The sequence below is a fragment of the Crinia signifera genome, chromosome 7 (assembly GCF_055691185.1).
Source record: "Crinia signifera chromosome 7, ASM5569118v1, whole genome shotgun sequence".
Taxonomy (NCBI): domain Eukaryota; kingdom Metazoa; phylum Chordata; class Amphibia; order Anura; family Myobatrachidae; genus Crinia; species Crinia signifera.
Genome location: NC_139223.1, coordinates 59825177 through 59846705, shown reverse-complemented (window position 1 = coordinate 59846705; position 21529 = coordinate 59825177). Strand labels below are relative to the sequence as shown.

At 42.9% G+C, this 21529-nt stretch overlaps 1 protein-coding gene across 2 annotated transcripts in view; it reads right to left on the bottom strand.

Moving 5' to 3' along the window:
• The window catches only part of BAIAP2L1 (BAR/IMD domain containing adaptor protein 2 like 1), a 109533-nt gene that overhangs the window by 58101 nt on the left and 29903 nt on the right, over nucleotides 1-21529 (bottom strand). For both annotated transcript variants that reach the window (XM_083153166.1, XM_083153165.1), the window contains exon 3: nucleotides 10295-10381. In XM_083153166.1, the coding sequence (XP_083009292.1) occupies nucleotides 10295-10381 (87 nt within the window). The remainder of the gene's footprint in view (nucleotides 1-10294; nucleotides 10382-21529) is intronic.

Here is a 21529-nt window from a genome sequence, read left to right as displayed (position 1 = left end):
ACACACCATCTCCATGCACAGAATTCGTGGTATAATGTAACACTGATGAGCAAAAGTCCTGCAAGTATCAAAACTCAGGCATTACAGTAGAGAAGAAAACTGCTGATGTATCATCATTAGTATCTAGAACGACTTAATTGTAAATATGATTTGCTTCCGGTAGGTAGACCAAGAACCACTTGTAGCAATTATCGATCCTGCACAACAGCATGGAAAATCTTAGAAGGCAACCTTTACTTGCACAGAAATCTGTACATGAGCAGGTTCTAGGTCATTGCCATAGCAATCTATTGGTCGGGCATTCTTTGTTAAAGCGGCGGGATAGCAGCCTATTGCAGGTGTACAATACAATCTAGTAAAATATTTATCATGGTTGGTAAAGTATGTTCCTAGGTCCAATACATGAAACATCAGTTACAACGTCGTTCAGGGAACCAAGGATTACACAAACAAGTCCATTATTTATGAGCGTCAGCTTTGGGGAACATTTGGCATTATTAAAGTAGAAACGGCAATATATCATATTATCTCATTATCCAATTAAAGGCTGTTTTATGGGCCAACACCAGACCTCTGTTTGGGATGAAAACACATGGGATCAGGGATAAATCCCGTTCCAATGTATTGGGGGTCTGGCCGCTGCATATTGGGGATTATGCTTAGCAACACGAAACAGAGTAGTGCGGATATCTGGAGTAAAGGACGCTAGCATCAGGGTGAATCGGATATCCTGCGGAGACCCTTTTAACAACAGTACAGTACCGCTGCTAATCAAATACCCTCCATAGTGTCAACCTATTTCCTGAAACATTTTATTTATTAGATATCAATAAAGTTACAGTATGCAGGTCTGTTAACAGATGATGGTCAACAGGCTAAATGTTATCCTCTTGGATAAGCGTATACAAGATTTAGGCCTATCCCCATTTAGCCATTGTCATTTACCACAGCTAATTAACTCCCAGGTAATTGAATAGAGTTTATGGCAAAGCTGTAATTAGGCATGGCACTAAAGATAAAATCTACAGCATCCCAGTGCTTGGTATCACAGACATCTAGTGCACTAGCCCGGGCCCTTCATCAGAGGAGCACCAATGTTGAACAATATGGACACTTAAGGGATAACTAGTTTAACCTGTTAGATTTTCCCATGTAAAAAAAACTTTATTGCAGAGATAAGCAACCTCTACAAAAAAAAATGTTTTATTTTTTTTACATGCAGGGTAAATATTGTCTGCTTTTGCATATAGCCCACAAACACTGGGCAGCTAGGACACGGCTCCGCAACTCTCTCTGCACATTTTTAAATCTGCCCCACCTGCAGTGCAGCACGGTTTTACCACGGTGCAATTTGTTTTTTTTTGGTACTTGTGTATTATCATGGCGCCCATCGCATCGCACTGAATAAGGTATGCGATGGCATGCGATTGTGTCGAAACGGAAAATGTACAATTAAATATTGCATCACATGCGATGCGATCACATGCAATTTTTAATTGTACAAGCACCCTGATGGGTGCATACAATGTTAAATGCCCCCCATTGTCAACGCCAACCGGAAGTGTGGCGGTACGCATCCTCCAACCTTTTCATACCCCCACTATCCACGTCGGCTTGGAGTTGATTTTAGATAGTGTTGCGAGCGCAGCGAGCCCAAAGCGTGGCGAGCGCAGCGCGCCCCGCGGAATACATGTGAAGTCATCCGCGTCCGCTCGCCACGCTTCGGGCTCGGTGGCTCACTGCGCTCGCTACACTATCTAAAATCAACTCCACGCCGACGTGGATAGTGGGGGTATGAAAAGGTCGGAGGACGCGTACCGCCGCCACTCGCCACGCTTCGGGTTGGCGTTGATAGTGGGGGTGGCGTTGACAATGGGGGTGCATTTAACATAGAAAGCACCCATCAGGGTGCTTGTACAATGAAAAATTGGATCGCATTGCATGCAATGTATGCAATGTACTAAGATGTACATCGTGGGCGCTGTGAGAATACACAAGTACCGGGTTTTTTTGCCTTCCAGCCAACCCTGAATCGGACTCATTATGTTTATTTTGAATAACGCAAGTACACAAAATAATTTTCATTGGTGTCATGACATTCGATTGAAAAAAATGCCCATGAATTACCTACAATTGGATACTCCACCCGCTCATTTACTTCACAAGTCAGTAGAAAAGGGCTCATTGGAAAATACAGACAAATGCCATCATATGTAAATCCAGACATCGTAGCAGCTGCTAACATCTGCGGCACAACTGAATAGCATTTTTTAAACAATGACCTCTGAAATCCACACCTTACTTACGCATAGCGGAGGTAGCCATATTGTGAGCTGAACCAACATATCAATAAGCTATTACTATTAATATTCTAGTTCCTCCCAATGAATTGGTAAGGCGACATTCCTCAGCAATAAGCTCATGTCACAAAATGGCTTTCTCCATTGTCTGTGGGCACGACGTGCATGTTAAAGTTACAAACAATCCAAACTATTTGCAATACTTGCACCAGTCCGTCAGCCCATGCTTTGAATTACAGTCGTTTATTTACAATCCTGGCAGACTACACCTCACATATCTTGGCTCCTCGCACCAGAGATACCGGTTTTGTCCCCGAGAACTCATCTTCTGCTCAATTAGAGAATTACATTTCTGCAGGAGGAAAGTGGAACTGATCACCGATGCAATAAGGGAATCCATGCAGGACTGCAGCTGGAGCAAACCGAAGGGGCCGAGTCATTTATTCATCCACTTGTAGCCATGAACACTCAGGGGCACTGACTGAAAGACTACACTGTACAAAAGGGGCTTGTTTTTATATTCCGGATCAAGCTCCAAAAACTATTATAGAAGTAAATGTTCCCAGAAGTATGCAGAGCAGCCTCAAAGAAGAGATTCACTTTACCTTGCCATGGGTTGTATATATTACCGGCAATGTGTGAAACTGTTCCCTGGATAGTGTGGTTTGGTGGCTATATGGCGTCCGATTTCCCGGGTGCCGGTCTTGTGTTAAGTTGTCCATCCTGCGACCAAGGTCCTTGCTATTGGACCGAAATGTTGGGGACAAACCTCACAGGTTCAGTATTTTTTCTTTTGCTGCATATCAGTTGAGTGCTATTTCCGGACATTAATTTATTTATATACACATATATACATATATACTACCCCCAATAGTGTTAGGCGCCCTAAGGTTAGTTAGATGGTTATTCCTGTCTTTCCTTGATTCAAATGAACCATACATAAAATATTTATTAAAACATAATTTTCTTAAAACAGGTCCTTCAAATCTTTTTCTTGTCATAGAAGTACATTCATTGGATTACGGACGAAATCAAGTACTTGATTTCGTCCGTAAACCAATGAATGTACTTCTATGACAAGAAAAAGATTTGAAGGACCTGTTTTAAGAAAATTATGGGTACTTATGTAGTATCTGGGTGCCCGATTTAGAAATCGGGTCGGATCGGGCACATCGCATCGCATCGCATGCGACCATCGGATGCGATGCGATGACCCGATTTTTCCATAGGAATCAATGTTAAAATGGACTGAGTCCATTTTAACATGGAAGTCAATGGGAAAAAGGGGTCCTTTTCATACCCCTACTATCCAAGTGGGCATGGAGTTGGATATAAACCTGTGGCGAGCGTAGCGAGCCACCGAGCCCGAAGCGTGGCGAGCGTAGCGTGCCCCGCGAGGGGACACAGAATACCGGTGGCTCGCTACGCTCGCCACAGGTTTATATCCAACTCCATGCCCACTTGGATAGTAGGGGTATGAAAAGGACCCCTTTTTCCCATTGAATTCCATGTTAAAATGGACTCAGTCCATTTTAACATTGATTCCTATGGAAAAATCGGGTCATCGCATCGCATGCGATGGTCGCATGCGATGCGATGCCGCATCGCATCTGATTGTATGCCTTAACTTAAGGCATACAATCAAAAAATCGGGCGCCCAGATACTACATAAGTACCAAATTATGTTTTAATAAATATTTTATGTATGAAATTATATGTATGGTTCATTTGAATCAAGGAAAGACAGGAATAACCATCTAACTAACCTTAGGGTGCCTAACACTATTGGGGTAGTATTTGGTTTGTGGAAGCTCAGTTAGTAGGGAGCTAAGTGTTATTGGCGACCACTCAATCGTAGCGCAATTCTAGGAATTTTGTTGTCTTTTATATATACATATACACATACATACATACAAACACACAACCCATCTCAGCTTTGCCTGGGAACAATTTAGAATTTACACTAAGATGGAATATTAAAATTTTAAATTGAAGAGCTCCACAAAAAGAAACTAGTTAACACCAGCCACACATGAATGATAGATTGTCCCCAAGCTAAGAAGTTTTTTCGGTTCTTGTGTAGTTTCACGGCGCCAATTTGCATAGTTCATACCCCCACTATCCACATTGGCATGGAGTTGATTTTAGATAGCGTGGCGAGCCCCGCAAGGGGACTCAGCCATGCTGGCGCCGTGAAACTACACAAGTACCGTTTTTTCTTTTACTTGCTTCGCTAAAATGGTCACTGCTCGACTCCCTTTTGATAAGCAGCCACCAGCCTTGGGATGGGACAGAGGCACAGTAGGAAATATGCCAGAGGGAGATTTACAGTTAGGCACTCATGGGGGTGGGGGCAATGCTTAGTCAGGCAGGAAGCAGAGGTACATATGGGGAGGGGTGATGATAGGTACATAGCAGGAGGTAGGAGGCAGACGCATGCACAGGGAGGGGCCAGAGGTATACCTGGCAAGGCAGGATGTATATCAGGGAGGGGAGAGGATAGTAAACATGGGAGGTAGGAGGCAGAGGCACTCATGGGGAGTGGGGTCAGAGGTACGCTTGGTGGTTTCAGGTGTTTTTTTTGAGGGTGGTAGCATTTTTTTACCTTTTTCCTACCATGAACCATCCATGTGGATTACAATTTTTTCATGTGTCAACATTATCTGTATCCACTTTTTGCTTGTGTCGACCAATTGTTGTTGACCTAGACACATTTTTTAGTAATGTCCATATAAATGGATATTCCTCCGTCATCTATGGGCAATTTACATACCCATGACTGATAACATGCTGGATTCATACAGCTCCTCCTTGTATGGTAGCCAGCTATTATCCTTTTGTCTGTGCTATTTTGGGACATCGAACATCTCTTCTCCAAAACTCAATGAAAACCAAAACCAATTAAAAATACAGGTATACTGTAGCTACTAGTGTTCTTCTCCTGCAACAACATTGATAGATGATCCACCTCATGTAAGTCTACACTTTTAATTCTTAAAATAAAAATACAAATAAAGCTGTACACTACATTTGAGAAAATAAATATATAAATATATTTTAAAAAAAAATAGTTTTCACTGTGATTCAAGAAATAAACAAGAGAAACCCAGAAAAAATTAGCACAATTCTTATTTTGTAAAATAAATACATTTTTGTTAATGCAAAGTTAGTGGTAAAGAAAAGAATGACCATGCAAAGCTTCTCGTAATCCTTCTACTGCGTCCTCCTGACTCGCAGCTTTTCCAGACAAACAGGCATTAAATGGGATCCTTGTCCACGCTCTGAATGACTGAGGCCACAGTATTTCAAAATAGTACAAAGGTTTCACGGCAACCACACATCTATGGTGTATTTAACCCTACAATATAAGTATGGACAGCTAGAAAATTAATTTTCACATTGAAAAAACAAAAAAAGAGGTACTTGTATAATATCTGGGCGCCCGATTTTTTCATTGTATCGCATCGCATGCAATATAGTGGCATACAATTCATGCAATGCGATTTTTCATTGTAAAGACCCGATTTTTAATTGTATAGTCACCCATGGGTGATTTCATACCCCCACTATCCAACTACACACGGAGTTGACTTCATATAGTGTGGCGAGCGCAGCGAGCCACCGAGCCCGAAGCGTGGCGAGCCCCGCGAGGGGACACAGAATACATGTAAAGTAATCCGCGTCCGTTCGCCACGCTTCGGGCTCGTGGCTCGCTGTGCTCGCCACACTATATAAAATCAACTCCATGCGCAGTTGGACAGTGGGGGTATGAAATCACCCATTGGTGACTATACAATGAAAAATCGGGTCTTTACAATGAAAAATCGCATCGCATTGCATTGCATGCCTTAAGTAGTGGCATGAGATGAAAAAAATTGGGCGCCCAGATAATACACCAAAAAAGATTTAACTTAAGGGCCTAATTCAAAATGGGCAATTTAATTGTTCTCACCTGCCTGCCCCACACACCTGTCTTGTGCACTTGCCAGCAGCAATTCAATTGCTTCTGTCAACGGCAATGCTGACATCATGTCAAAAATGTCCCATTTGTTTGCACAAACGCCATATTTTGAATTGCGCCCAGTACTTTAGTCGGGTTTAGCAATTTTTGTAGTCAAGCCCAATACTTTGGGCTCCCATAGCTTTTGCAGCTTGCATCCCAATCGACTGTATACCACACAGACTTATGTGACGGAAGATATGCAATTGAATTACCTCCTATTGTCGATATTATTTACAATACAGCAATTTGTTACCACTGTGCATGTGCTGGGACAGAAATTGTAGGAAGGATTCATTTGAATAGAGTGATTGGTAGTAACAGTATGTGGGATGTAAATGGGGAGGGACAACTAAAATGCTTGCGCTATCCCTTAGCGCTGGGTCTTACGTCTGTTACTCAGAAGGATGACTGTTGACTGATGATCATCCTATGGATGCGTCTTTGTATACAAGTGGCAGCTCTGAGATGTCTTTAATACAAATTCCTGTGGCTGCAACAGTTGCATATTTTTGCACACTGATGCTGCAAAGACATATCCCCATAGAAAACAAATAGTGAGTGCCATAGGTCAGCAGAAACCATTTTCATTTCCCTTCAGTACTCCCAGACTCCCTTATGCTGAGGAGATCTGGCACAGAGGCTTCAACTAAAACAGTCTCAAACAATATAAAATCCCTTTAATACAATGAATACATTGATTTTGTTGAACGAACACACAGAAATGGAGCATTTAATGGCCTGTGCTTGGGATGGCCATTTTCTGGGAGCGTCAAGGAAAATGCAGGTGTGCCCAAGCATTTTTAGGTAGGGTGTGTGAGGTCTGCTTCGGCCCATGATCCGACTGCTCCTATCATACCCACCGTGTAACTCCAGGGCTACGCTCAGATTGCACACAGTGGAAAAATCATTAGATGGTGAGCGTCATATGAATGGATTTGCAGGGAATCGCCGATCCAGCTGATTTTTGCAAGCCTTGTGATACAATTCGCAGGCTTGCGCAGGCTGGGATTTCACTCAGACTGGGCAGTGGCTATCTATATTGCTGGGCGCTGCTAAATTTCATATTTTGTATGCTACTGCTTTCACTGATGGCCGTGACACTTCCATAACAAGTCTATAACAAGTCACTCACAGTGAGTGCATTACGCCTCATTTCTGATACTGTGCAATTGGATATCAGCAGCACTATTGGTGCTCACTCTGGTGGATATTCTGGTTGATTAACAAGGCTGTGAATTCGCAGCCTTGCGAGTCCACCAGAACCTGCCTTGCGAATGCTGATACACACGCCCTCACCTCGCACACCGCGTATGCTCACATGGGCTGCAAATGGATGTTTTTACATAAACATCCATTGCAGGCTGTGGTGGAACACCCACATAATTCGATGGTTGCTGACCATCTAATGATGGGGAAGGCACACGCACATCTAAGGTTACTCTGAGGTAACCTAAGATGTGTGTGGGCATTCGTAAGGAAGTATTCGTAAGGCATCCGATGATGTCAGCTACCCGCCTCCGGCACCCAGGTCACCGGGCGATTTCCATGGGAACGGCCAGCCTCCACCATCCCACACCTCCCGCCTGCAATATTGGGTGCAAGTTTTTGTGCAACTTTCACAGTAACAATTTTTTTTTTTAAATGTAAATAAAATCACTCAACTACGTAAAACACCTGCATGCTTATGTACAAATATATGTATAAATATAAGAAATGAAGTGCATAAATAAATAGGGCCCAAAAAACGGGACAGAAGTAACACATAAAGCAGATACAGAAGTAGGCTACCATCCTTATCAGTACAGTTGTGGCTCGTTCCGATCTTGTAAATGTAGTTCTGACCATGTGACTGGCGGAACATACTCTGTGGCAGGCAGGGTAGCACCTACTGTACATCCCCTTTGCCAGGAGGACCTTTTTCATCATCCACTGGGTCCACGTATACCTAGAGGGGGATATAAACCTGAAGCAAAGAGAGCCTGCAAGGGTACACCGTGCCCGAAGCAAAGGAAGCCTGCGAGGGAACAGCTTTGTGTTTCATCGTGCCTACTTTTAGCCTCCCCCTGCCCTCTCGGCTCATATGGTACAGTATGTCCCGTCAGACACAACATTTACATGAGAGGATATAGACACAACCATATCAGTACAGGGGAGTGTAATCAGAGAGAATAGCCTTCCTGGTTATACAATGCCTGGTTCACAAACAATAGGAAACATATTGTCTCCACAGTCCTGCTGTCACTAACTGTTACTACAGAAAGACAATCAGGATCCAGTATACTTCCCTTTGCCTGAAAGTAACTTCCTTATAGCCAACATTGGGGTGCTTCCCTTCAGCTTCACATCACTCTCTATAACAGAGCTACTAATCATTTCAAAGGGACAAGAATGGAATGCCCTACTTGTGTTTATGGCTTTAAGTGGTTAGACATACATGCTGAAACTTTTGAAGATTTGTAAAAATGATGCATAGAGGACACACAAGCAATTTTAATCAGCAAGAGCCGCTTGTGCATCCTATAAGCCTTGTTTTGCGAATAAGATTCAATTTAATGGAAAGAGATGCATGCAAATGCGCTAGGTGCTACCGAGTCACACTACAGCATGATGCATCTAGAAGTGATGTTTAAAGCGCGAGGAGGCTAGATGTATGTGTATGTTTAGTAGCACATAATGTATTCTTATTGTCACATCGGGTAATTCAGCTCATGGGATGAATTAATGGACCACCAGGGTTTCTCGCTATCTATCGGCCAATGAATGCGCTTGCAAGATAATACATGTTGTAGAGCAGGTATGTCCAACGTTGGCCCTCCAGATGTTTTGAAACTACACATCCCAGCATGCTTTTCAATAGTTTTAGCATTCTCTAATAGCAAAACTGTGGCAAAGCATGCTGGGGTGTGTAGTTTCACAACATCTGGAGGGCCAACGTTGGACATGCCTGTTCTAGAGCAAACATTTTGGGTCTCGCAAACTTGCAAAGAGGGTGCAATAATGTTTTGGAGAAATCAACACTCTTCACAGACACAGACACAGGTCTGAAGTCAACCTCCAGGAATCTGGAGTAATTATGGAAGTGGACCGTATAAGTTCAATTTTGGTCATGGAGCAGTAATTTAGAGGAGACTTAAGGGGATATTCAATCTCCCGCCGCTATTCCCGACAGGGGAAATAGTGGCAGGACCCTATTCAATGCAGTCTTTACCAACAGCATTGAACAGGGATCTCGGCAGACCAGGCCTGACTTTAGAAGCAGTCGAGCCCGTTCTGCCGAGAAAGGTAGTGGATTGTCGAGCTCCCGGCTGCAGCTGAATGATCCACGGCCGTATCTCATGGTCACGCCCCCTTTTCGCCATTTGGCAGGTGGGACATTGAGTCCCGCCTACGGATTACCAGTCAAGCCGGCCGAGAAGAGGACAGGGTCATAGCTGTCGGGTCAGCCTGACATTCGTGACCCAGATTGAATATCCCCCTGGGTCTTGAAATTCTGTAACTGTAAAACAAAATAGATAAACTGAAAGAAAATCTCTGCAGTGACAGTCACACAGCCACCGCTGTCGGTAGGAAATATAAAATGATGGTTATTTACATATCTTCAGCTCTGCCAACCTACAAAAATGAGCACTATCATATAAAAGCTTGTATACACTCGATAACTTGTATCTGAGTATATTTAACCTTGGAACATATTTTTCCCTGTCTCAGATATCCTTCTCCGTAAGTCTGACCAAAGCAACCATGCAAACAGTGATATACAGTTTCTGAATGTGTACTCTGGTCTGTTTGCTCCAAGCCACACCTTCAGCTGGAATGCTCGGTGAAAGCGCTCTATAGTTAAACTGGCAACCATGAACTCTTTAAAACCCGGACCATTGACTACAGTCAACACATGCATCCACTTGTCCTAGAGGTAATGTTTTCTTACTGACCAATGATATTTTTATATCAAGCCTGACGCATACAAGGGAAAGTTTTATGCATAACTTACCAAGCTCCTTTGAAACTGGAGAGACTGTTGTCATTTCCCCGACCTTGGCTACCCCATCGTAATAGGCTTTCCCGGCTTGCACCATGGCTGGAAGTAAAAAGTACATTCATTAAAAACAGCAATTCATCTGCACATGAAGTGAAACAAAAACATTTTATTTGAATGTTGCAGTGTAAATCCTATGTCTTGGGCACAAGCAAATAATACTACCTATAAATAAAAAGGAGAAATCATTTGATGGTCGGCCACTCTGCGATCTTCGCAGAATCATCCCCTTTGTCTATTGATTGGTTGGTTGGTTGGTTGATGCATAACAGGGGCAGGCCAATGATATTCCAGCAACTCACATGGCAGCATGTATAATCGGGACACTGTCTTATGTAAGTAGAGCTATAGCCATCAGTATTGCAGTGGAGAACAGCTGCAGTGCATGCCAAGTTAATGCTGAACAGTGTGTTTTACCTTTATGGTTCAGTAAATGTCAATTTTGGGGACCACGGGTGAAAGGGACCCATGTTATCCCAAGCTCCTAGAGGTTACTAGAAGCATTTATGTAAATGGCAACAATTTTACTGGAAATATATCCAATATATACGAGTATGCACATTTCAACATCATTACTTTTACTCCAAACATCTTTGAGCATTCAAGGTGAATCAGAATATCAGCGACAAGAGCAGTAGTTTTCCTGTTGCTAGGTATACACAATTCCCAAAGCCTACATACAGCACTACAAGGTGTTATGAAGGATATGATCACTATTTATTAGGTGTGTAATGTACAGGTATTCTCATGTTAAACATTTGATTAGAGTTAAAAGAAGAAAGAAAAACACAAATGGGGGGGGGGTATGCAATTAGTGCCGATTATTTGGTTGCCAAAAGAGACAGTGCCAAATAAAGTCCTCTTGTAAAAGACTGGAGTACACTATATGACATAAAGGGGAGACTTCATTGTGTTTTGTGCGTTCTAAATAATAGGGTTCAACAGACCAATTCAATTGCGGCTTCACTAAATTGCTCCCCCCAAAGAATATATAAAACAGCCTGCGCTAGCACCAGAACCATGGTAGGTGCAATAGAGAAATCAGAAACCGATTTCCCTTCCCTATATGTCCCACCAACAAGTCAGTGCTGTTACAGGTGTCTCATGGTCACTGCCCTGTACCTGCTCCTAAACGCCAGATTTCACAGAAAGACAGATCCGGCTTAGTTGCGATAAATTTACTCTAAAATACGTAAATTTGACTTATGCGCTGTATGTAAAAAAACTCATCGCTTGTGCCCATGCGCAGAGATCTATCCGACTCCGGCCCTTCGTGTGCATATGATCAGTGCTGGACACTAATCCCAGTCACCAAGCTAGTTCACAGAAGCTAGGAAAAGGCGGCAGCAGACTTTGTAAACAAGGGAGGACATCACAAGTCTGCTGCAATCTATGTAACCTTTGGGTGTGGTATAGCTCAGACATTGCCTAGATCCACAGTCATCTGAATGACACAAAAAGCTGACCTGCACATACATGGTCCACATTGACAAAATATCGACACAAGTAAAATGTTGAAAAGTGGATTCATGATAAGGTCAAAATGAGGTTTTTTGTGTCAGCATCGACACCTGAGCACGTGCACCGCTCGCTTCACCCGCCATAGTTCATGCCACGTGTCCCGCTTTCTTACCACTGCTCTCGGCAGACTTTACCATTTAAATCTAAATTAAACTAAGAAAAACCAAACATCTTAAAAATGGATTTCCACTTATTAGATTATAATCTATGGACACAGAGGGGCAGAGCTGTGTCACATCAAGAACGCTAAATATTTTAAGTGGGTGAAGAACTAAGTGGATGTTTCTCTGGGTATTAGCAGGCCTTCCTTGACACAATGGCCACCCTCTGCGCCTCGCTCGGCATCGGAGCCTGAAGATTGCACCTGCTGCTATATAGATTTATTGAGTCTCAGTAGGCTTGGCTGGGACTGCATACAATACATACATGGGAAACGGTCACTAGATCGACTTAATACATTGGGTAGACCACTGAAGGTCAACAGGGTTGGAAGGTTGACACAAGCATTAGATCGACAATCAAAAGGTCGAAAAGACATTGTCACATTTTATTCCCAGCCGACAGGCGCTATTTCATGCCCTACCATCCACTAGGGCGGGATGGGAGAACGTAATAATGTGCAGAGTGCAGTGAGGCATCGTGCCCAAAGCATGGCGAGCGCAGCCTGCCATGCGAGGTTACATGGTAAACTTGGATGGAGTCCATGTTGACAATCGGGACAAAAAAAAAAACCCATGAAAAACCTCGTGTCGACCTTTTGACTGACGATCTTCCCATTGTCTAACTATTTCAGGTGTCTACCTAAGCCTTCAACTTAGTGTCAACCTTAATTGAGTTGTCCCTATTACCCATACCCACATATATGAAGGGTCCTTGGCTGATCCATTGGTAGTCTTACTCTACCACTGCTTATATCAAACTGTTCAAACACCGGCTCCTACATTTGCTTACTTGGCTCCTGATTCTATACTTGGAGCCAGTATACAGAACTGCAGATAAGGCCACATCCACTGTAACCCTGGAATCTCAGACAAAGCCTAAAACCAACTGGCACCATACCTCACTATAATGCTATCTGTAGGTTTCAGGTATTTCAGAGGCATGTACTATTATTCCAAACGTGCATACACCAAAACACTTTCAGTAAGGTAACCCTTCACACAGCACAGACAGTATAAGGCTCCGAGCAGAGTTATTTTAGAAAGTTCTGGCAGGCAGCACTGTACACCTAAACGGCTGAGGTATCCGATACGGCACATCAAATTTCACCCCACTTCCTCTATCTGAGGAGCATAGGATGGTATCAATAATTTAGGATAACTTTTAATTAGACTCAAGCTAATTAAGTACTGCACATAGGAATGACTTCTAATGGCTACAACAAAGACAATGTAAAGCATGTCACGAAAATCATTTTGAGATTTTATTGCAAAAAAAAATTAGAGACAATTCTGTGTCCTGTGCCTTTCTTTGTAGTTGGGACGTCTTGTGAATGATGGGAGGAAGCAGCACGTGCGAGCAAGATTGGTCAAGGAAAGGGGAAAAGGGGGGGGGGGGGGAACATGAGAAATTTTGCATACATAACCTTCAAAATATAATCAATACATAAATCATGTAGACTTGGGACAGGCAGTACCAGGCGATCCAAGACAAGGATCAGAGGTTTATATTTGTGTGTCGGCAATTGGGTAACCGCACTATATCCAGCACAAGACGCTTCCTGCACTGACTACATGCATACTGGCTGGCCCATCGCCTTGTGGTAGAGCCAAGCTGCACTTAGGCAAGGACTGATGATCATGAAGAACATTCCACACTAAGTATACAGCTGTAACACATTACAGCTACAGTATATAATAAGTGTGGAATAAGAATACAAAAATCATTATTTTCTAACTAGAACCAGTTAGCAGAAAGTCTAAGGGCCCTTGTGGTCTTTATTTTCCAACTACTCTCTGTACAGGTGGTAAAAAAACAAAATCACACTTCTACCTATAGTAAGCTGTTATTCATATGCTCTACAGATGCATTTACCGTTTACACCATCAGGCACTGTTTCGAGCAGGGGTTCTCAAACTATTTTGCTCTGGGACCCCATCAGACCATAAAAATTATTACAGGACCCCAGCAAGTTATGACAGAATGGCCGCCAGAATTGTGGTTAGTGAAGTGAAGTCACCGCTTTTGTGACAGGGAGGCAGTGGGTAATAAGGGGATGGAAAAGGGGGGTGGAAGAGGGAAGCAGAGGGTGTTTACTTAAGGAGTTATCCACTGTCCACCCTCCACAGACACATTAATCTGATGGTCAGCAACATGGCGCCGTGACCCCATGCTGAGGTGGTCGGGACCCACAGTTTGAGAACCGCTGGTTTAGAGCATAAGAACAATACTGATGAACACTCTAATTTTGATAAACTCTTACAATTAACATGAAGTATAAAAGAACTTCAATTATACTCCATGTTAATTGTAAAAGTTTATCAAAATAATTTTTACTATCAGTGTTCTTAGCACCTAGACAGTGTGCATCAGTATTGTTCTTTTTTCCTGTATGGTACTAGAAGCCTTAACTTGGTAGCACCTCTCATTAGGTTTAAAAATATGGTGTGCAGTCCAGTCCCCCCCCTCTTTCCCCAATATTTGTGTATATATTGTAGACTTGAAGGTAAAAGGTGCATACACACTGTACAATTTTTTTGACCAATTTGATTGAAAGATATTTCCATTGAACCCAGTGTACTGGACGAAAGATGTTGACGAAAGATATTGACGACAGACGAACGACGAATGATGATGCGCATACCCGCCAGTTGTTCATCAAGATTATTCGTCAACTGTGCATGCAGCTCAATTTGGAAATCTTTCAAAAAGAGCCTATAAACTCTTTCGTCTGTCGTCAATATCTTTTGTCAATATCTTTTGTCCAATACACTGGGTTCAATGGAAATGTCTTTCAACCACATTGGCCCAAAAAATTGTACAGTGTGTATGCACCTGGCTCCTTGATTCTGGCACTGGCACATCTACCCTCAGGTGTTTTAATTAGCACAGGTTCCTACATTGCTGACTGCATGTTAATATGGGCTCTATTTAAAGGTAAGGCCTGGATACATTTATATAATGTGTTAGTATTAGAAATGTTAGGGACCCATCTAATGAAGTTCACCTGGACGAGTTTATCAAAATTATTTTTATTATCAGTGTTCTTAGCACCTAGGGTGTGCATCAGTATTGTTCTTTTTTCCTGTATGGTACTAGAAGCCTTAAACTTGGTAGCACCTCTCATTATGTTTAAAAATATGGTGTGCAGTCCCCTCCCTCTTTCCCCACTGTTTAGAGCATAGGAAGAGCAGGACCACCAGCGCTTGGAGAGGATGCCATCCCCAACACTGGGAGAACAGCTAACACTGGAGCTACGGTGTAAACCGGGTCTGTTTCAAAGGCTGCCCCAGGTTGGATGAAGGAGTTTAGTGAGCAGATCGTGCAGCATTCTAACAAGTTCCCAATTCATCACACAAGTACCAAAAATACAATATAAACATATAATACAATACAATAAACATTTATATGGCTGCATCCTCCTACATCTAGCCTCAGCAAGCACCAGATGCCTGGTGTAAGTGAGCGCCCAGGTCTTGCGCAGCTCCGCCAATGTTGGTCATCTTTTTTTTTTCCTGCCAAAAATGCATCCACATCACAACGTTGATTGGCTGATTAATGGGATATATTACAATTGTATATTGGGGTGTATTCAATGCGACCGGCAAGAGGGTTTTCATGGCGAGGATGGCTTGTTTTCGGAGAGGATAGGCGAAAACAAGCCATCCTCGCCGCTTAACCCCTTCGCCGGCTACTCGCCCTATTCTATGTTCTGGGGGAATCCCCATGAACGGTGAGGTTTGCAGCTAATGCAGTGCACCCACTGCATATAGCCACAAGCCTCGCCGTTTTGATGACAGCATGCACCGTTTTTTCCTCGCTTTTTACAAATAGCAGTGGAAACGGCGAGTGCAGGGGGTCAGTTGAATACTGATATAGGCTGATCTTCCTGGCTAGACGCTCATCGTCTGCTGATCCGCTCTGCCAGTCCCTCCATTGGTTGCCTGTATCTTACCGTATTCAATATAAAACACTTCTACTCGCATATAAAGCTATTAACCATGCTGCACCAGCATATATCTCTCTACTTATCACAAAATATCTCCCATCTCGACCACTCCGCTCTGCACAAGATTTGCGTCTCTCTTCTGTACGGATCACTAGCTCCCATTCACTATTACAGGACTTTAATCGGGCTGCTCCCATCCTATGGAATGCCCTTCCACGCACAATAAGACTCTCCACTCATTCAAGTGTTCCCTGAAAACACACCTCTTCAGGCAAACCTATCATATTTAAGTTCTACATGCATAACCCTCTGAGGCACTTATGTATTATATAGCTTCCCTTCTGGACTTGTAACTTGGTGGTACTGCTATGCTATTACTGGTGCCTGTCCTTGTGTTTCCCCCCTATATCCCTATAGATTGTAAGCTTGCAGCAGGGCTCTCCTACCTCCAAGTCTGTCTGTTGTTACCCAGTTTGTTTTATCACTGTCTACTATTGTAAAGCGCAACGGAATCTGCTATATAAGAAACTGTAAATAAATAAATACTGGGATGGGCTATGACAGTGAGCAATAGGCACTGCACACCATCATAGCTCACCTGATAGGCATTGAATATACCCCATTGTGTGTGACTGTCTGTACATGGAGCTATAGTGAACTTGTATTGGATAACAGCTGCTGCTGCTGCTCTATTCAATTCATGTACAAATTCAGGGACTCAGCCACACACAAAGATATAGAAAAAACACTTGGTTTCCTCCAGCACAATGACACCAGTATCCAGATTTAAATACTACATGAGAATAGAATACAGATCTCTTGGTTACATGTATTTGTAAATACATGGATAAGCCCCAAGCTTTTCAGCAGGCTTATCTGAGTATTGGGGGCCCTTATTGCTATATCTAGGTGTGGCACCCCAACAAAAAATCCAGAAAATTCAGAAAGCCCAGAGCAGCACACCAGTGAGAAAAGTGTTAATAAATGTTAGTGTTAAGAAGCCAGATGCAAAAGTAATGAATGTAATTAAAATATGAAATAGTGTTAGTGAAAAGATTAGTAAGAGAAAACTGTTAAATAGAATGCAATAGTGTGCCAACTAAGAGCCATCCAGTTACACCAGAGGCACTGCACCCCAAACCCTTGTTACCCCATTCTGGGTCTAGAATGAATTAGTATAGAGCCATCTGTAGATGGGTCACCACCCCTCGGTAACAAAGTGATGTAGGGCTTACTTTTATTTATCTATGTTTTTATCCTTATTTTGTATGTTGGGAGTCATCTTCCATTAAAACTTTTTTGAGCTAATGAAAATCCCTGATGTGTAATTAAAAGATACCTTTATGGGAGCCTACCAACAATGATTGCATTGAGTTTGGGTATGCTATATCCACATTTAAGGTGAATGGAGTTAAAATGGATGGTGCACTGTACCATACAAGTCTCTTTTAGTGTTCAACACTAAAAGAGACCTGTATGTACAGTGCACCATCCATTTTCCCTTGAGTTGGGGTGCAATCCTTTATTGATGTAAAGATACCTTTATGGGCACCGATTATCACTCACAGCTGTGAGTATGATACACCTACATTAACATATTGGAAGAAGAGTCCTTCAATTACACCCTAGAAATGTTCCTAAAGATGTTTGAATTGCTGTTGCAGACAAACTACACCATTGTGCATATTCCCTTCTTTTTCATACCACCATCTTTATGAGGAGGCTGGATTTACATCAATCACAGGAAACACCTTGGAGATTGATCTACTATCTACAACCAATAATAAGGGGAGTCAATGTGATTGTGTTTATTTATGTTGTTTATATATTTATTGGTAGTGCTTTGGTGTGTCCATCTATCCCTACCTACTTTTCTCAATAATTTGAGTGATATCACTCAGATGCTTGAAAGGAAGTGTAATACGGAGTAAGAAACAACACACACAGATGTACAGGTGTCGATATTCTGCACAGTCTCCTTGTGCGTTCTAGTCGAACTGCATTGTGATTAAAGCGCATTTTCGAGGAAAAAAAAACAAAAAACACAAAAGCTGCTCGACGCTAGAAGATTCTCACATGACCTGGTGGGCCAAGAGGAGCAGTTTGGTGTGACTGCAGCAAAGATGTATGAGGACACATTTGTAGCAATAAAATGGCGCAATCTCTGTGTTGAAAGTCCGACGGAAAACAAAAAACATTGTAAAACTTATAAACAGAGGTAACATTTTGAAAACACAATGGTGGGAACAAGCTCATAACATAAAACATTCATCCTTCTTTTAAGCCTCCCAATAACACCTGAAAAGCAGAAGCGTGAACAAGGCTTGTAGGTGGCGTTACTGCCTGTGTAAAGGTAGCAATTAGTGTGGTCTATACACTGACACTTCCTGGGTTTATACAGTATGTCGGAGAACGACATTCTGTCACTCAGCACAATGTCCAACAGCGCACGGGAAATAAACAAAAATATGCAAAATAAGATGTCTCAGAATACACAGAGCTGCGATATGCAAGTCAGGGAGTATACTGCTTCCACACCGAGCCCTGCCACACACTTACATTAACGTGTATTTATAGCACACAATTATATGGGCGGCAGGTCGACATACCTTAGATCAACATGGTCAAAAGGTCAACATGATTTTCACGTTTTTTTTCCAAAGAAGTGTTTTCCCATACTTTACCATCCAAGTGGATATAGAGCCACCGCACCCGAAGTATGGCGAGTGGGTCAAGCTACACTTATATGGTATCCATGTCAACCTATTTTGACGCAGACACCAAAAATTTTAAAAACTCATGTTGACCTTTTACATGTGTCACCCTATGGCCTGTCGATCAATAGAGGTGGACTTATTGACTGTCCACTTTTAGTGTCGACCCTATGACCCTTACCCAATTGTATCAGGCAGACACTACCAAAGTATGGCCAATGTGCATTTCAGAGATGTGTATTGCAGAATGGGTGGTGGGGTTATGTACAGGCGTCCTGGCACAGTATATGTAGCATTTCACACTTATCATTCTAGATTTGAAAGACCTGAAACATATGTCTGGAGAAAACTGTAACTACTGTATATAAGTCCAGATCTGCTAATGCAATATCTGTAATGCTGCCCATACACTTATGCAATCAGAATGTCCCATCGCATCTGATCGCATCAAGTGGTGCCCAGTGCAGCACCCGATGTCGCATGCCATTGGGTGCTGGAAGAGGGGTGGTGTGGGGCTGTGTAGGCGGGACCGGAGCTTGTCAGCAGCGGGACTTGTCAGCAGCAGCAGTGACTTTGAAACACTGGACGGCCCTCTGATTGGCTGAGAGAGCTCTCTCTCTCTCTCAACGGTCTCAGCCAATCAGAGGGGCGGCCTCAGCCAATCAGAGGGCCGTCCAGTGTTTCAGTCATCTGCTGCCGCTGCTGAGTCCCGCCGTCTGAAAGCTCCACCACTCCGGTATTTATTTATTTTCCCGATCTTTTTAAAATGTATAGGGATATTGTCCTGCCTTTAAAAAAAAAAAAAAAAAAACATTATCTAGGGCAGGCATTCCCAACCACGGTCCTCAAGGCACACCAACAGTGCAGGTTTTGTAGATATCCAGGCTTGAGCACAGGTGACTTAATTAGTATCTGAGAAATTCTGATGAAACCATCTGTGCTGAAGCCTGGATATCACTAAAAACGGCACTGTTGGTGTGCCTTGAGGACCGTGGTTGGGAATGCCTGATCTAGGGTTATACAAAAAAAGAAAAAAAAAAACCCTAAAACCAATAGACATACAGATAGAGCCACTGTCATCTATCTCTATAATAGGATTAAGTGAGTAATTGGATTACTCTGCTAATCACCTACTCTATTGTTCTATGTATTGTATTGGAGCTGAGAACAATAGGATAGCCATGCTGAGCCATGGCCTAAGGAAGATAGACGAGGTATATGAGGGAAGTCAACCATTTTCCCTGTGGCCACCACTAGATGGCACCCACTGGAACAATTCCATTGTTGCTCCATCCCAGGGCAATTAACCGTGGGAAGGCACATCTCAGCTCACAGCGCCTAGGGTTGGTGAGGTAAAATGTGCCCAGTAGTTTAGTCAGATTTTGCTGCTTTACCCGGCTACACCTGGTATGTTCTGTCACACCGTGTGCGCTAAAAAATAAATAAATATCACCCCTTGATCTCCCGCTGTTGAATGGCTGCAATAAATCGGTCATTCTGAGTGCACATTATGGCGAAGGCACCATGCATCCATGTGCTCCTTAAATTGTGGTTATTACAGTAACAAGTGACCCTCACTGCCTGTATCCACCACTCCATGCACAACAGAAAGGCAGTTACACAGATGCAAAGCTCCTATGTAAACAATCAGGAATGTTTCTTTTTTCCCCCATTTACATTTTCACCTCTTGCTTCCTATGCATATAGGTCTGTCTATATCTTTCCAACGCTAGCCGAGGCCCTGTTTGCGGAGCTACAAAGTGCGAGCACAGCACACTACAAAGACGCTGGGTCATGTAAGATTTCCACCTGCTAATGATTACCACCCAGTGTTACTGAAATGCCACAAAGCTTATATATAACCTTCATGCGACACTACTGTCTTCCTGCAAGCAGTGTAACAGGGGCCTCCAATCACATACTAAAAAGACTGAACATGGTGACTTACTGTGGGGTAGATGTATGAAACAGTGATAAGGGAGAAGTGAGCCAGAGGAGTAGTGGGCCCATGTCAACCAATAAGTACGGACGTAACATCTATAAAATTATACAGAGCATCTGATTGGTTGGCATGGGCCACTTCTCCATTATTACTACTTCATACAGATGGATCAGGCTCCATCTTTGCAGCGGTCGGCTATCGCCAGTGCGCGCACACTCGAGACGCTCGCGCATAGCGCTCCTGTCCTTTACAGCACACTGGCTCCTTAATACATGGGGGAGAAGCGGTATCAGTGTACATAACGTGCACGGATACCCCTTCTCCCCCATACCAATCATACATCTGCCCCAGTGTTTCATACAGATGAAGAATCATTTGACTCTTGACAAAAAAAAACGTCTTCCAAGTTTTAATGCAAAGCCGGGTTATAGTATAACATATAAACTACATAAATGTTGTTCATACACCATTCATATATCATGCACTTGGGTCTCAAAAATGCAAAGACTAATTAAATATAGTATAAATGGCAATACGGTACTTGTGTAGTTTCATGGAGCCAGCATGGCGTTCATACCCCCACTATCCATGTTGGCATGGAGTTGATCTTAGATAGCGTGGCGAGCGAAGCGAGCCCCGCAAGGGGACTACACAAGTAGCCAGCATTACTGTATAATGGAAACTACTGAGAAAGAGAGGTGTCACTATTTCAGGGGACTTAAAGGCAGGTAGGCAATGTAACAAAGCAATGAAGAAGACAAGTCAGATACTTTGTTGCATAGGGAGAGGAATCAGCAGTAGAAAGAAAGAAGTAATAATGCCACTGTATAGGTCATTGGTACAACCTCATCTAGGGTACAGTGTTCAGTTCTGGAGGCCATATCTCCAGAAGGATATAAATACAT